General features: G+C 38.9%; 1 protein-coding gene across 9 annotated transcripts in view; it reads left to right on the top strand.

The window, feature by feature from the left end:
* Dse (dermatan sulfate epimerase) overlaps window positions 1-14,746 on the top strand; it is a 78,725-nt gene extending 63,979 nt beyond the window's left edge. For all 9 annotated transcript variants that reach the window (NM_001108933.1, XM_087597914.1, XM_087597913.1 and 6 more), the window contains 3 exon segments: window positions 418-657; window positions 3,938-4,145; window positions 12,222-14,746. In NM_001108933.1, coding sequence (NP_001102403.1) covers window positions 418-657; window positions 3,938-4,145; window positions 12,222-13,980 — 2,207 coding nt within the window. In that variant the 3' untranslated portion in view covers window positions 13,981-14,746.
* Window positions 14,747-17,442: the final 2,696 nt, after the last annotated feature.

The raw sequence follows: 17,442 nt of genomic DNA, 5'->3' as shown, positions 1-17,442 counted from the left end.
ACTCCAAAAAACACATATTCAAAAACTTTAGGAAATCATATACCAAATTTCCATGCAAGTTGTGATGCAGTGTGTGTGTGTGTGTGTGTGTGTGTGTGTGTGTGTGTGTGGTGACTTTAGCTTATTAAAAATTGAAATATTACTTGTCCTCACTAATGGGTTTATGTTTATTTAATTAGTAAATGATCTATTTGCTAGTAATACTTAACATTTTATAGAAAATACTTAATATTTGCTAACCTTAATATTTAATAGTAGATATTTTAATATGCACATGTTATTTATCATGTTGACAAGTAAAAGCATTTAAAATGTGTAATTTGTAATCATATAACCTGTTAGGGTTCTTTGTAGAGTTTTTGTGGCCATATTTTTAGTCACGTTCTGTTTCAGCCTTTAGTCATTTTCATCCTTCAGGGTACCTTCAGGAGGCCTACTTGTGGACCAAGCAAGTTCTAAGCATCATGGAGAAGTCTCTGGTCTTGCTGCGAGAGGTGACGGATGGCTCCCTCTATGAAGGAGTTGCGTATGGCAGCTACACCACTAGATCCCTGTTCCAGTACATGTTTCTTGTTCAGAGGCACTTTGACATCAACCACTTTGGCCATCCATGGCTCAAGCACCACTTTGCCTTTATGTATAGGACCGTCTTGCCAGGTACAGTAGAAAGGGAAAGCATGACATCATGTCTGACTGAATGTGAGCTAGGGGTGACAAAGCAATGAGCCTGGGGCGGGTGTGGGGCGACGTGTTGAGGCCAAAGTTTCTTTTCATCCAAGAAAAACTGAAGACATTAAAATTTTGGGAGCACAAATAAAGATTGGGAGTTTCAGTACTTTCTTTGGAACATAATGGATCAAATACCATTTCTCTCCTGCCACAGCACTTTCATGTGTATTTAAACTCGGTAGCCATTAACTCATTTTCATGACCTAAACAAGATACAAGCATTACTGATTGTACCTCACTTCTTTATCTGATATTTGTGCTTAAGGCTATTGTAGATTTTGATTTTAAGCTTTTTTATTCAAACTGTACAGATTTGAAATAAATAGTTATATATATATATATATATATATATATATACACACACACACACATTTTGATTTTAAGGTTTAGTGTTTTCTTTGTTTTATTAAGCCAGTGTGTAGTTCATGGGTAGTATGCTAGCTAAACAAATATAAGATCCTGGTTTTAATGAATCCTCAACATCCTGTAAGGAAAAAAGTAATAAAACCACAAAGTACCACTATATATGTGATTAAATATTATATTGAAATATATGGTACAGATACAGAGAACAAAACAAAATGCTATGAAACTTTAGTCACAATATGTTAGCTCATTGTATATCTAAAAATGTGTATAATTATTTATAATTATTTGCTAACTTACTCATTTCTAAGACATCTTTATAATTCTCCTTATTTCTGAAGAAAGACTAACATCAGAAAATTTAGGAAGTAAATTTTCATCAGGGTAGATTTTCTTCCCTTGGGAAATACAGGTTTTCTTTTTTTTGTTTGTTTTTTGTTTTATAATTCTGATGGTTAATGTCCTAGTTTCTTTTCTGTTGCTATGATAAAATACACTGACAAAAAGCTACTTACAGAGGAAGAAAGTATTTTGGCTTAATTCCAGAGGGATCAAGTCCTTCATGGCAGAAAAGACATGGCAACAGGATGGGATGACTTGACAACAAGAGGGGGGAAGCTGACTGAACACATTGTGTCTGCATATAGGAACCAGAGAGAGAGAGAGAGAGAGAGAGAGAGAGAGAGAGAGAGAGAGAGAGAGAGAGAGCAAGAAACGGCCAGGCTATACAGTCTCAAGGCTTGTCCCCAGTATCACACTCTTCCAGCAAGACTCCACCTCCTAAAACTTCTGTAACTGCTCCAAAAGCGATACCAGCTAGGGCCTGAGTGTTTACCTATATGAGCCTATGCTGGGCACTTCACATTTAAATCCTAACAGTTTTGTCAGCTTGATACAATGTAAGGCAGTCTCAATGGAGGATTGTCTAGATTAGGATGATGTGTGGGCATGTTTGTGGGAGTTGTCCTGGTTAAATTATCTGCTCACAGTGGGTGACACCATTCCTACGAAGGGGCCTCTGGACTACATGAGTGGACTCATGGTAGCTGAGCAGTAGTGTACATGCATCAATTCGCTGCTCTCTGCTTCTGACTGTGGATTGGATGTGACATGCTGCTTTGGGTTCTTGCTGCCTTGAATTTTCCACAGCAATAGGCTATAACCAGAAACTGATCCTAATAGGCCCTTTCTCCAAAAGTTCCTTTTGTTCAACAGCAGGAAATAAAACTAAAGGCAATAATTCTAGAATACAATGAAGAATCCGGTATTGAAATCTTTTTGTTCTGTGTATATAGATAGACTAGACAGGCTATCCCCTTATTAGCTTAGTCATCCATAAATTAGTGCAGCAGCCAGGGATTCTCTCAGGCGCAATGCTTGTCATGCAGGTAGGAGAACCAAGTTTGAACTGAATTCTGAGAACCAGTGCAAAGCCAGACTCAGTAGCAGGATCTGTTACTTCAACACTCGAGTATCTGGGGAAATGGAAGTTAGAGACAGGATAGTGTTTGGAAAGTTGTGTGCTGCCTAGCTGCATCCACAGCAGTTAGCAGCGAGAGACCCATCTAAAACAAAGGGAAAGTGACCTGACATCTAAGATTACCCTCTACGTCCACATGAACATCATGTCATGGGCACATTTCCTTTTACACTCAGATGCACGTGCATGTTCACACACACAAAGATAAAAAGTGAAGCTGCATAGCAAATATCAATTTAAAGAGTCAGTTTAAACTCTGAGAACTCAAATGCTTACTTTTACACTGAAAGAAGAATCATAGTATGTAGTTCTTCTTGATAATCAAAGACTGTCTAGAGGAAAGGACTTCCAGGAGGTCCCAGTGTTTGTATTTTGAGCTGAGATCTAACAGTAAGCCTTCTCCTGGTCATTTCCTTAGCGAGAAAAGACAGTCAGGAGATATTTAAGGGGACCTCAGTTATTGTGCTTATTAATCCAACAAACTTGAGGAACACCTTTGCAAAGCCAGGCATTTTGTAATGGGCACTTTAAGATATAAAGAGGAATATGTCTCCCATTTTAAGAAACATAGTGTAAGTTTGGACATAACGTAATTTATAATTATTCAGCTATTAGAAATCAAATTACTAGCTATAAATACATTCATAGTAGCATTTTAGAAGAGATTCTGTTTTTATTTTATTCTTTCAGTTTATTCTCTTCTCTCCTCCTCCTCTTCTTCCTCTTCCTCCTCCTCCCTCCCTCCCCTCCTCCCTCCCCCCCTCTCTCCAGTACAGTAATGATTATTCTTGCTTACAGAGGGTTTTCTTCCTTTCTGCTCTATGATATTTGAATTTGCTTTTGATGTTCTTCCCTAACTCCAGTAACGGTACCTGACTCTATGATTCTTGCATTTTTTGGTTCCTTTAATTCCTGCAGTATGTATTAACAGAAGTTCCCCTGGGAATTCAGTTCTTGTCTTCACCCTTATATGGAAATTAAGTTTTACTTTTTTGGAAGCCAAAATGAAGCACACTACATTCTTATCTCAGCCTAGAATGCAACTTGAGATGTGGAAAATCCTAGGGATCATTAACAGGTTCAGGATCACACCTGATGGTGTCTGTCCTAGATGCAAGCTTCATTATTTATAGTGTGGACATGTGTCCATGCTAACAGGTATGTCACATCTATTACCAACAACAGCTTTCAGGGCAATTATGGTAAATTGGTATGGCACAGTCACAAACATCACAGATTTATTTACTTTTACTTAAGATAAACTTTTGATTGTAATTTTAAAACAGGCATGACAATCATTGTTTAGACTTTATAGGAACATACAGTTTTAAATTCAATCTTTTCAAACTTTTTTTCCTACAGGGTTTCAAAGAACTGTGGCCATTGCAGACTCAAATTACAACTGGTTTTATGGTCCAGAAAGTCAATTAGTGTTCCTGGATAAATTTGTCATGCGTAATGGGAGTGGAAACTGGCTGGCTGACCAAATCAGAAAGAATCGTGTGGTGGAAGGTCCAGGTACACCGTCCAAAGGGCAACGCTGGTGTACTCTGCACACAGAATTTCTCTGGTATGACATTGTTGAGCTGGCTTCCCAATGAAATGGTATCCAGGTTCATGCTATGCATTGTTTTTGCACAAAACAAACAAACAAACAAACAAATAAAACCCCCTCTCCATAGCACCTAAGTAGATACACCTTTAATTTAACTCTTAACAGTGTCTAAACCTCTGTTAGAAATGGTTCTTCATGTTAATGATCTAATTACTATTTGTATTTCTTATACTAGATATATCCTAAGCTTGGACTATTTCATAGATGAACCTGCTTTGCTTAGATTTTATATCGTTCATTTTTTACATCATAGAAGGAAAAGACTCACAGTTTTGGCTTGATTAATCTGATGATCACCCCCCCACCCCCGGAAAAAAAAGGAGTAAAACATTTTGTTTTGTCTAGGTAAATGGAGCATTTTAATCCTCTAAAGGCAAAGCTGTTCCCAGGTTTCACAGTTGTTCAATGTGTTCAGCGTATCTGAGAAGTTCGCTTTGATAGTAAAAAGACCATGTAATTCTTTTTGTTGTAATCTTTTAAGCCTAGAAAAAGCTTGGGTCTCATTTTTTTTAAGTGTCGCCAAGTATGTTGGCATCAAATAAATTAAAGTCAAAATGAGAGTTAATTGTTGAGTTTTGAAAACATATTGAATTCATTGTGTATGCGACCCCCAAATTAGCTTTTTCAGAATTTTCTTGACTTTATTTCCACACACCCTCCCCTTGGAGTTTAAACAAGGAGAAAAATATAGGAGTAACTGCTATCATTTAACTAGACTTGTAAAACTCCTTTCACAGAAGAATTTAAGGCATTACATGTAAGTATTCCTTTGCTCCTTTCAGAGGATATGCAGTAATTACACAAATGCATACTTATTTATGCATAAATAGGTAACAAATGTATGAGTTAGATTAATGCTACATCTGAAGTTTAAAATGTGCTTTTATGAGAATACTCAAACCTACCAAGAGCTGAGAAGATGGTCATTTAGCTTAATCTGGATTTGTTATGTTACCTTAATTAAGCAACCACTATACTAGTCTTCAGGACAAAGATTTCTGATGTTCTAACACGGAGACTCTAGAAGTGGAGAAAACCAAACATCAGGAAGACCAATTTAACTATGGCTAATTGGCTCACTAGGTAAGAGCTACTAATCAGTCTCCTCCTCTTCCTCATCATGAGACCTTTTCGAGGCAGTTGCCCATCAAAAATAATGATTTGTGTTCTTAACCACTGCAGAGTTGTGTATTAAATATCAAATTCTATTAATGAACATTGAGCATAAATAAAAATAGGCCAGTCTGCACCTGAAGCTGACCCTGAGCCACAGCCCTCTGTGCTTGGATCCCAGTGGGAGAGAACTAGTGTCCAAGGATTGCTAACACACCTGAGAGTGCAGATAAGACTCTCACTTCTGCTCTGAGGAACCTGCCAGGAGCCCTCAGGACTCAGGAGCTGAAGAGAAGTCTGGGACAGGATCCTTCCAGTTTCTGTGTGCCCCTGGAGCTGTCCCTGTGCCACAACTCTCTGTGCCTGGATCCCTCTGGGAGAGAGCTGGTCTCCCAGGAGTACTGACACATAGACTTATAGTTGGGTCAAACCACTGTCAAAGAGAGCAAGACCAGCTAAGACCAGAAATAACCAGATGGTGAGAGGCAAGTGCAAGAACATAAGCAACAGAAGATACCAACTCCACTTGGCATCTTCAGAACCCAGTCCTTCCATCACAGCAAGTCCAGGATGCCCCAACACACCGGAAAAGTAAGATTATGATTTAAAACCTCATCTCATGATGATATTAGAGGACTTTAAGAAGGGCAAGAATAACTCCCTTAAAGAAATACAGGACAACCCAGGTAAACAGGTAGAAGCCCTTAAAGAGGAAACAAAAAAATCCCTTAAAGAATTACAGGAAAACACAAACAAACAAGTGAAGGAATTGAACAAAACCATCCAGGATCTAAAAATGGAAATAGAAACAATAAAGAAATCACAAAGGGAGACAACCCTGGAGATAGAAAACCTAGAAAAGTGATCAGAAGTCATAGATACAAGCTTCACCAACAGAATACAAGAGATAGAAGAGAGAATATCAGGGGCAGAAGATACCACAGAAAACATTGACACAACACTCAAAGAAAATGCAAAATGCAAAAAGCTCCTAACCCAAAACATCCAGGAAATTAGGACATAATGAGAAGATCAAACCTAAGGACAATAGGTATAGAAGAGAGTGAAGATTCCCAACTTAAAGGGTCAGTGAATATCTTCAACAAAATTATAGAAGAAAACTTCCCTAACATAAAGAAAGAGATGCCCATAAGCATACAAGAAACCTACAGAACTCCAAATAGATTGGACCAGAAATGAAATTCCTCTTGTCCCATAATAGTCAAAACACTAAATGTACTAAACAAAGAAAGAGTATTAAAAGCAGTAAGAGACAAAGGTCAAGTAACATATTAAGGACAGACCTATCAGAATTACACCAGACTTCTCAACAGAGACTGTGAAAGCTAGAAGATTCTAGGCAGATGTCATACAAACCCTAAAAGAACACAAATGCCAGCCCAGGCTATATATCCAGCAAAACTCTCAATTACCATAGATGGAGAAACCAAGATATTCCATGACAAAACCAAATTTACACATTATCTTTCCACAAATCCAGCACTACAAAGGATGGAAAACTCCAACATAAGGAGGGAAGCTACGCCCTAAAAAAACCAAGAAAGTAATCTTTCAACCAACCCAAAAGAAGATAGCCACACAAACATAATTCCACCTCTAAAAACATTATAGTAAACAATAATCATTGACCTGTAACATCTCTCAATATCAATGGATTCAATTCCCCAACAAAAAGACATAGACTAACAGACTGGATATGTAAAGAGGACCCAGCATTTTGTTGCATACAGGAAATGCACCTCAGTGACAAACACAGACACTTCCTCAGAGCAAAAGGCTGGGTGAAAGTTTCCGAGCAAATGGTCCTAAGAGACAAGCTGGAGTAGCCATTCTAATATCAAATAAAATTGAATTTCAACCAAAAGTTATCAAAAAAGGTAAGGCAGGACACTTCATACTTGTCATACGAAGAATCCACCAAGATGAACTCTCAATTCTGAATGTCTATGCTCCAAATGCAAGGGTAACCACATTTATAAAAGAAACTTTACTGGGGCTGGGGATTTAGCTCAGTGGTAGAGCACTTACCTAGGAAGTGCAAGGCCCTGGGTTTGGTCCCCAGCTCCGAAAAAAAGAACCAAAAAAAAAAAAAAAAAAGAAACTTTACTAAAACTCAAAGCATACATTACACCTCACACAACAATAGTGGGAGACTTCAATACTCCACTCTTCATCAATGAACATTTCATGGCAACAGAAACTAAACAGGGACACAGTGAAACTAACAGAAGTTATGAACCAAATGGATTTAACAGATATCTATAGAACATTTTATCCTAAGACAAGAGAACATGCCTTCTTCTCAGCATGGTACCTCATGGTACCTTCTCCAAAATTGTCCATATAATCAGTCACAAAACAGACCTCAGCAGACACAAGAAGATAGAAATAATCCCATGCATCCTACACGATGTCCATGGACTAAGACTGTTCTTCAATAATAACAAAAACAACAGGAAGCCCACATACACATGGAAGCTGAACAATGCTCTACTCAATCATAACTTGGTCAAGGAAGAAATAAAGACTTTTTATAATTTAATGATAACGAAGGCACAACATATCCAAACTTATGGGACACAGTGAAAGCAGTGCTAAGAGGAAAACTCAAAGCTCTGAGTGCCTCCTCAAAGAAACTGAAGAGAACACACATTAGCAGCTTGACAGCACACCTGAAAGCTCTGGGGAAAAAAAAGCAAATATACCCAAGAGGAGTAGACAGCAGGAAATAATCAATCTGAGGGCTGAAATCAAGGAGAAACAAAAAGAACTATACAAAGAATCAACAAAACCAGGAGTTGGTGCTTTGAGAAAATCAACAAGATAAACCTTTAGCCAGACTAACCAGAATGCATAGAAACAGTATCCAAATTAACAAGAGAAACTGAGGAAATCCAAAAAACCATCAGATCCTACTATAAAAGCCTATACTCAACAAAACTGGAAAATCTGGAGGTACCAGCGTTAACTCAGGATCAGATAAACTATCTAAACAGTCTTATAACTCCTAAAGAAATAGAAGCAGTCATTAAAAGTCTTCCAACCAAAAACAAAACAAAACAAAACAGTATCAGATGGATTTAGTGCAGAATTCTTTCAGACCTTCATAGAAGACCTAATACCAATAGTCTCCAAACTTCCACACAATAGAAATAGAAGGAACACTACCCGAGTTGTTCTATGAAGCTACAATTACATTTCTACCTAAAACACACAAAGACCCAACAAAGAAAGAGAACTTCAGACTAATTTCCCTTATGAATATTGATGTCAAAATACTCAATAATATTCTCACAAACCAAATCCAAGAACACATCAAAATGATCATCATGAGCAAAAGGCTTCTTCCCAGGGATATAAGAATGATTCAATATACGGAAATCCATAAATGTAATCCACTATTTAAACAAACTAAAGAAAAACCCATGATCATCTCATTAGATGCTGAGAAAGTATTTAACAAATTCAATACCCCTTCATGATAAAAGTCTTAGAAAGATCAGGAATTCAAGGGGCGTAGCATAGTAAAAGCAATATACAGGAAACCAGTAGCCACCATCAAGGTAAATGGAGAGAAACTTGAAACTAAATTCAAGGACTAGACAAGGCTGCCCACTTTCTCCCTACCTATTCATTATAGTAGTTGAAGTCCTAGCCAGAATAATTAGAAAACTAAAAGGTCAAAGGGATACAAATTGGAAGAGAAGCCAAAATATTGCTGTTTGCAGATGATATGATAATATACTTAAGTGACCTCAAAAATTCCACCAGAGAACTCCTACAACTGATAAATAACTTTAGCAAAGTGGCTAGATATAAAATTAACTCAAACAAATCAGTAGCCTTCCTCCACTCAAAAGATAAACAGACTGAGAAAGAAATTAGAGAAATGACACCCTTCACTTTAGTTACAAATACTATACAATACCATGGTGTGACTCTAACCAAGCAAGTGAAAGATCTGTATGACAAGAACTTCAAGTCTCTGAAGAAAGAAATTGAAGAAGCTCTCAAAAAATAGAAAGACCTCCCATGCTCATGGATTGGCAGGATTAATAATAGTAAAAATGGCCATTTTACCAAAAGCAATCACCATCAAAATTCCAACTCAATTCTTCACAGAGTTAGAAAGAACCATTTGCAAATTCATTTGGAATAACCAAAAAAAAAAAAAAAAAAGCCCAGGAGAGCGAAAAACTATCCTCAACAATAAAAGAACTTCTAGGGGATTTATCATCCCTGACCTCAAGTTGTATTACGAAGCAATAGTGATAAAAAACTGTATGATATTGGTACAGAGACAGGCAGGTAGATCAATGAAATAGACTTGAAGACCTAGAAATGAACCCACAGACCTATGGCCACTTGATCTTTGATAAAGGAGCTAAAACCATCCAGTGTAAAAAAAAAAAAAAAAAAGACAGTATTTTCAAGAAATGGTGCTGGTTCAAGTAGAGGTCAGCATGTAGAAGAATGCAAATCAACCCATTCTTATCGCCATGTATAAAGATCAAGTCTTAGTGGATCTTGGACTTCCACATAAAACCAGATACACTGAAACTAATAGAAGAAAAAGTGGCAAAGAGCCTCGAACACATGGGCACTGGGAAAAATTTCCTGAACAGAACACCAATGGCTTATGGTCTAAGATCAAGAATTGACAAATGGAACCTCATAAAATTGCAAAGCTTCTGCAAGACAGAGGACACTGTCATTAGTACAAAACAGCAACCAACAAATTGGGAAAAGATCTTTACCAATCCTACATCTGATAGAGGGCTAATATCCGATATATACAAAGAACTCAAGAAGTTAGACTCCAGAGAACCAAATAACCCTATTAAAAATGGGGTAAAAAGCTAAACAAATAATTGTCAAGTGAGGAATATCAAATGGCTGAGAAGTACCTAAAGAAATGTTCAGCATCCTTAGTCATCAAGGAAATGCAAATCAAAACAACCCTGAGATTCTACCTCACACCAGTGAAATGGCTAAGATCAAAAATTCAGGTGACAGTAGATGCTGGCAAGAATGTGGAGAAAAAGAAACATTTCTCCATTGTTGGTGGGATTGCAAACTGGTACAACCACTCTGGAAATCAGTCTGGTGGTTCCTCAGAAAATGGGACATAGTAGTACCTGACGACCCAGCTATACCACTCCTGAACATACACCCAAATGATGCTCTAATATATAACAAGGACACATGCTCCACTATGTTCATAGCAGCCTTATTTATAATAGCCAGAAGCTGGAAGGAACCCAGATGTCCTGCAACAGAGGAATTGATACAGAAAATTTGGTACATCTACACAATGGAATATTACTCAGCTATCAAAAACAACGATTTCATGAAATTCTTAGGGAAATGGATAGAACTAGAAAATATCCTGAGTGAGGTAACCCAATCACTAAAGAACATTCATGGGATGCACTCACTGATAAGTGGATATTAGCTCAAAATATCGGAATACTGAAGATACAATTCACAAACCACATTAAGCTCAAGAAGAAGGAAGACCAAAGTGTGGATGCTCCAGACTTTTCTTAGAAGGGGGAACAAAATTCTCACAGGAGGAAATATGGAGACAAAGTGTGGAGCAGAGACTGAAAGGCCATCCAGAGACTGCCCGACATGGGTAGGTATCCCATATACAGACACCAATCCCAGACAATATTGTGGATGCCAAGAAGTGCATGCTGACAGGAGCCTCATACAACTGTCTACTGAGAGGCTCTGCCAGAGCTTTACAAATACAGAGGCAGATGCTTGCAGCCAACCATTTAACTGAGAACAGGGGAATGGAGGAGTTAGAGATATGAGTGGAGTAGTTGTAGGGGTTTGCAACCCCATAAGAAGAATACAATATCAACCAACCAGTCTCCCAAAGCTCCCAGGGACTAAACCATCATCCTAAGAGAACACAGGGATGGACCTATGGCTCCATCCACATATGTAGCAGAGGATGGCCTTGTTGGGCATCAGTGGGAGGAGAGGTCCTTGGTCCTCTCAGGGTTCAATGCCCCAGTGTAGGGGAATATTTGAGCAGGGAGGTGGGAGAGAATGGGTGGGTGGGTGGGTGAGGGGGAGTGCCCTCACAGAAGCCGGGTAGCAGATTTCTGGAGGAGAAACTGGGAAATGGGATAACATTTAAAATGTAAATAAAAAATGCAATTAAAAAAATGAAGGCAAATGCTACCAAGGCTGCTAACCTTTAAAAAATAAATAAAAATAAGCTATTTCTGATCACAAGTTAAAACAAACCAAAATCTTTTTTTCTGTCCTCTGCAGTAGCCTCAAGTTTTAAATTTGCTAATGTTTGTTTCTTGCTATTTGATCCATTTATATTTTTTGGTATGCTATTCACTGTATATTGTGTCTCCTCTTTGAAGTTCTACCATGTTTTATAATTTTAGAGGGAAAACATCTGACAGAGGAACAGATTCCAGACTGATCATCAGCTCCTGTAGAACAACTCTTTGGTGCAGGTCCAGCTGGATGTTCAGATCCAGTGCCTAACATGGGATTCTCTAGAATAGGAACCTGTTGACCAGAATTAGTTTGAAATGTTTAAATCTATGAGCCCCAGCAGTTTGGATGGAAACTCTGAAATTGCCTAGTAGAATATCCAAGTAGAGGTTAGTGGCAGGTTAGTGGTTAGTTTCCCTCTCCAGCCCATTAACAAGGGTTACAGTGTGTTTTCATGAAGTCCCCAGTGCCCCACCTGGCATATGTTTATCTGACAGTGTTTTGTGACGTGTCCCTGATATTCTGCCCTGCCCCAGGTAGCATCTGTAGATTGTGTTTGCAACCATATTAGAATGTCGTTTTATAGTTCTTGTGACTTTTTGCATCCATCAGAAAACTGTTTAATTTTTAAAAATCTATTTCCTTCAGGTATGATGCCAGCTTGAAGTCGGTTCCACCTCTGGATTTTGGCACCCCGACATTGCATTATTTTGAAGACTGGGGTGTTGTGACTTATGGAAGTGCACTACCTGCAGAAATCAACAGATCATTCCTTTCCTTCAAGTCAGGAAAGCTTGGGGGGCGTGCAATATATGACATTGTCCACAGAAATAAATATAAAGAATGGATCAAAGGGTGGAGAAATTTTAATGCAGGACATGAGCATCCTGACCAAAACTCTTTCACTTTTGCCCCCAACGGTGTGCCATTCATTACCGAGGCCCTCTATGGGCCGAAGTACACCTTCTTTAACAATGTACTAATGTTTTCTCCAGCTGTGTCAAAGAGTTGCTTTTCTCCCTGGGAGGGTCAGGTCACAGAAGATTGCTCATCAAAATGGTCAAAATACAAGCATGACCTGGCAGCCAGCTGTCAGGGGAGAGTAATTGCAGCAGAGGAAAAGGATGGGGTTGTTTTTATCCGAGGAGAAGGTGTAGGAGCGTATAACCCCATGCTCAACCTGAAGAACATTCATCGGAATCTCATCCTCCTCCACCCACAACTTCTCCTCCTTGTAGACCAGATACACCTGGGAGAGGAGAGTCCCCTGGAGACAGCAGCTAGTTTCTTCCACAATGTGGATGTCCCCTTTGAGGAGACAGTAGTAGATGGGGTCCACGGAGCTTTCATCCGGCAGCGAGATGGTCTCTATAAAATGTACTGGATGGATGATACTGGTTATAGCGAGAAAGCAACCTTTGCCTCAGTGACGTATCCTCGGGGCTATCCTTACAATGGAACAAATTATGTGAATGTCACCATGCATCTTCGAAGTCCCATCACCAGGGCAGCTTACCTCTTCATAGGGCCATCTGTGGATGTCCAGAGCTTCAGCATCCACGGTGACCCTCAGCGGCTGGATGTGTTCGTAGCTACCAGCGAACATGCCTACGCAACTTACCTGTGGACAGGTGAGAACACGGGGCAGTCTGCCTTTGCACAGGTCATTGCGGATCATCAGAAAATCCTGTTTGACCAGAGTTCAGCCATCAAAAGCACCACTGTCCCGGAAGTGAAAGATTACGCTGCTATTGTGGAACGGAATCTGCAGCATTTTAAGCCCGTGTTCCAGCTGCTTGAGAAGCAGATCCTGTCTCGAGTCCAGAACACAGCTAGCTTTCGGAAGACTGCTGAGCGCCTACTGAGGTTTTCGGATAAGAGACAGACAGAGGAGGCCATTGACAGGATCTTTGCTATATCCCAGCAACAGCGGCAGCAGCGAGGCAAGTCAAAGAAAAGCCGAAGGACCGGCAAGCATTACAAGTTTGTGGATGCCGTCCCTGATATTTTTGCACAGATTGAAGTCAATGAGAAGAAGATTCGACAGAAAGCTCAGATTTTAGCACAGAAAGAACAGCCTATAGATGAAGATGAAGAAATGAAAGACCTTTTGGATTTTGCTGATGTCACGTATGAGAAGCATAGAAACGGGGGCTCCATGAAAGATGGCTTTGGACAGGCGCGGATGGTGACAAGTCACAACAGAGCACCTTCACTGTCGGCCTCGTACACCAGACTCTTCTTGATTCTGAACATTGCCATCTTCTTTGTCATGTTGGCTATGCAGCTGACTTATTTCCAGAGGGCTCAGAGCCTCCATGGCCAAAGGTGTCTTTATGCAGTTCTCCTAATAGATAGCTGTGTCTTATTGTGGTTGTATTCCTCCTGTTCTCAATCTCAGTGCTAACACCAAAGCCTTTCATGATTGTGAAATATATAGGAGCATTTCATTATCATCCTAATTTGTTATGATTTCTCCCCTAGGTTTATTTAGGCAAATTCAAGGGAAGATGTTTTCACACCCAGAGAACTCTGAACTAGATACACAAAGCATGTACCTAAGGTATAAAAATAGCTTTGGCTGACCCCTCGTGCTTCTTTCTGGGAATGTTTGGCTTGACTGACTGACCGGTTGCTATTAGAAGAGACAAAAATGCCTGTTTTTTTTGACATATTTCTGTTAATATTAAGAAAAAATGAATTGGACTTTATTATCATTAATTTAATTGTTAGGAGCTTCCAGATTCTGTATTATTGAACATATGGAGACACATAATTCCAAGCAACACAGACTGTTAAAATATAATGGGAACCGATATCTAGGACCTGGGAAATCACACAGTAAAATGGTAGCAGAAGATCATAAAGGAACTAAAATTTTTTTAGCAGGAAACAGATACAAATGAACATCTTTTTGATGATGTTGGTCAACGCAGGGATGTGATTTGTGGCTTTTTGATAAATAATACAATAACAAATAATTTTGTATTCTCTTTCCCTTTTATGTAAAATGTTTATAGACCCAACAGCTAAAGTTTTCAAAATAAACTATTTTATATCTTGAAATTCAATACCAAAGAACATAGAACTCAAGTTTTGGTGTGATTCTCATGTTTTTACCTAGAAAGTTTTCTTCAAGTTTATTTTGCTAAATAAACCATTCATAATTATGATCTCTCCTGCTCTGGGTGTGTTTCTTCTGTGTTCCATTGAATTCAAAGTGCATTGACAGTTTCCAGAATCTTCCACGAGAGGTCTTCATTTGACTATGCATTCATTAAACTTACTTGATTTTTGAAAAACACAATTTCATGTTTTTACATGAAAAACATCATTTTATATTTTTCTTGTCTAAGCATATTTCAAACAGTTAACACAGAAACCACAATCCGGTTGCCTAAGTAAAACAATGTTTCTGTAATTAGGTGCAATCGCGTCCTCAGGGGCTAACAGCAGCGGATAATATTGGAAATGCAGCCCATGGTTTCTGCTTGAGCAGAAGAAAATGTTACACTTGGACTGAAAGCATAAGTCATCTTACATATAGTGTAGTTGAGGCTGATAAATCTCTCACTTGAAAATGGAAAATGTATTGAGCACCCATTTTTGGAATAAGGACATGCCCACTGAGCTCTGCATAATAGCAGACTTAATAATAATAGTAAAACATAATAGTCAAACTTAAGTTTGACTTGGGGCAGTGCCACGAATCTTATGCTCGAAGCCTAGAAGCTGACTTCTGAGCAAGTAGTTTGTCCCTCACAGGGGCTGTCTCTGGGGAGGATGTCATTACACACTGCTTAAAGAATGATGTTTTCCAAAGAATAATGCTTCTGTTTGTCCTGCATGGTTGCTCTTACTGGGCTTAAACTTGCTTTATGTGACAGATTCTTTGTTTACTTAACCTCATTCAACATTCCTGTCTTCTTTCTCATTCAAGAAGATGAATTGTCTGAAAGGGATTTTTTTTTTTTAAAGGAGTTGGAGGACTGCTCTTTGAGGTTACAAAGAAAACCTGACCTCAGCTCCAAAACATGAGCATGATTAATAGCAAAGCCCAAGTGAGAGCCAAATGTAGCTTTCCTTTTAAATTAATAACAAATTAGGTTCAGGCTTGATTAGCATTAGTCATCATATCATTGTGTGATCCCCTTTAACCAGAACATGACCTCCTTTTTTCGAAGTAATTAAAAATTATGTTACTATTGTATTTTTTAAATTAATGAATCAGGTACATGAGTTTCCCACTTCCAGTGAATAGTGGAATTTTTTTTTATTTTAAAAGAAATTTCTTGGATTTTAATTGACCAAGTTAAAGATCATGCTAAAAATACATCAGGTCTTTTCATAATGAGACATGTTTTATATCAGGGATAGGATATACTTGGATCAAACTAAGGAACTTTGTATCTTTAATTAAACCAAGCAATGCTTGGTCTCCCTTGAAACTGAGCAGTCAATATGAACTCTGTCTCAGTGCAGCTCACAGTAAAAGGAATGCTTCAAGTTTGTGACTAATCTATGAGCTGTTGTTCAGGACTGGGCAGGACTTTGGGTCTCAGCCTCTAAGGAAATACGAGCATCATTAACACAGTCAGAGGCTGTGTGGTGAAAGCAGCATAGTCTGGGTTTTTGGCTGATTAGCTTTTTAAGGCTCCATAGTGATGCTATGAGAACATTCTCTGGATATAATTCTTAAAATTGTTAAAGTCACAATGTCTAGTGTTGAACACGTTTAATCCCAATGCTTGGGAGGTAGGGACAGGTAGGTCTTTGTGAGTTCGAAGCCAACTATATAATGACTTCTCACATAGCCCTGGCTGTCTCATAGGAAAAATAGAAGTCAGAAAGGTGGGCTATCAAGACAGTCTAGTGTGTAAAGTGCTTGTGCACATATAGGCATGAATTTGAATCCCTAGTGCTCTTAAAAGCTAGGCACATCCCTCACACATGTAGCAGATATACAGCTTGGGTTTCATGTTGGTCCTTCAACAACTGGAGCAGGGGCTGACCCTGACTCTGTGGCCTGCCTGTGGATCCTGTTCCCCTAACTGGATCACTTTTTCTGACCTCAGTGGGAGAGGATGTGCAGGGACTTGATGTGCCAGGGTGAATTGGTACCCTTATCAGAGGAGAAGGGGATGGGCTACATGAAGGGGGGATGAGAGGAGAGGAGAGGAGAGGAGAGGAGGTTCTGCAATCATTATGTAAAGTGAATAGTGGAGAAAATAAACAGAAAAGATGCACAGAGGAGGTAGGGATGAGTGAATCCCTGAGTTTGCCAGCCAGACCTAGTTGAGACAAAAGGATGATCCCTGTGTCCAGTGAAGAGACCCTGTTTCAAAACTGAAGTGGAAGACAATATAACAAGACACCTGATGTCAACTGTTGGCCTCCAAACTCATATGTATGAGCCCGTGTCACATACACCACACACAGGACACACAGAAAAAATACACATGGCTTATAGAATCCATTCTAGAGCAGCTTTAATTATTAAAATGTATTACCTAGACTTAATGATTTTTTTCCACAAAGATTTACGTCATAGCTTTAAAGTGTTACATTTCAAGATTTCCACGGAGAATCTTTTTAACAGAGTACATTGCACACCAGATAATAAGACTTTTTCAAGAAAATTTTACATTATGAATTTATGGCTTTCTAAGAAAACTTTTTTCAGTAGTAGGACTTGAACCTAGGGCCTGGTGCATGGTAGACATGTGTGGCACCTCTGAGATAGATCCCTAGAGCTTTTATAGTTTTGACATGGGAGCTCATTAGGTGGTTGCCTTTGAACCCATCCTGCAACCCAGGTGGGCCTTGAACATGTGCAAGGCTTAGAGTCGAGAAATTCCTATTAGTTTGT

Source organism: Rattus norvegicus, chromosome 20 (genome assembly GCF_021556685.1).
Source record: "Rattus norvegicus strain SHRSP/BbbUtx chromosome 20, alternate assembly SHRSP_T2T, whole genome shotgun sequence".
NCBI lineage: Eukaryota > Metazoa > Chordata > Mammalia > Rodentia > Muridae > Rattus > Rattus norvegicus.
This window is presented reverse-complemented; position numbering and strand designations above follow the sequence as displayed.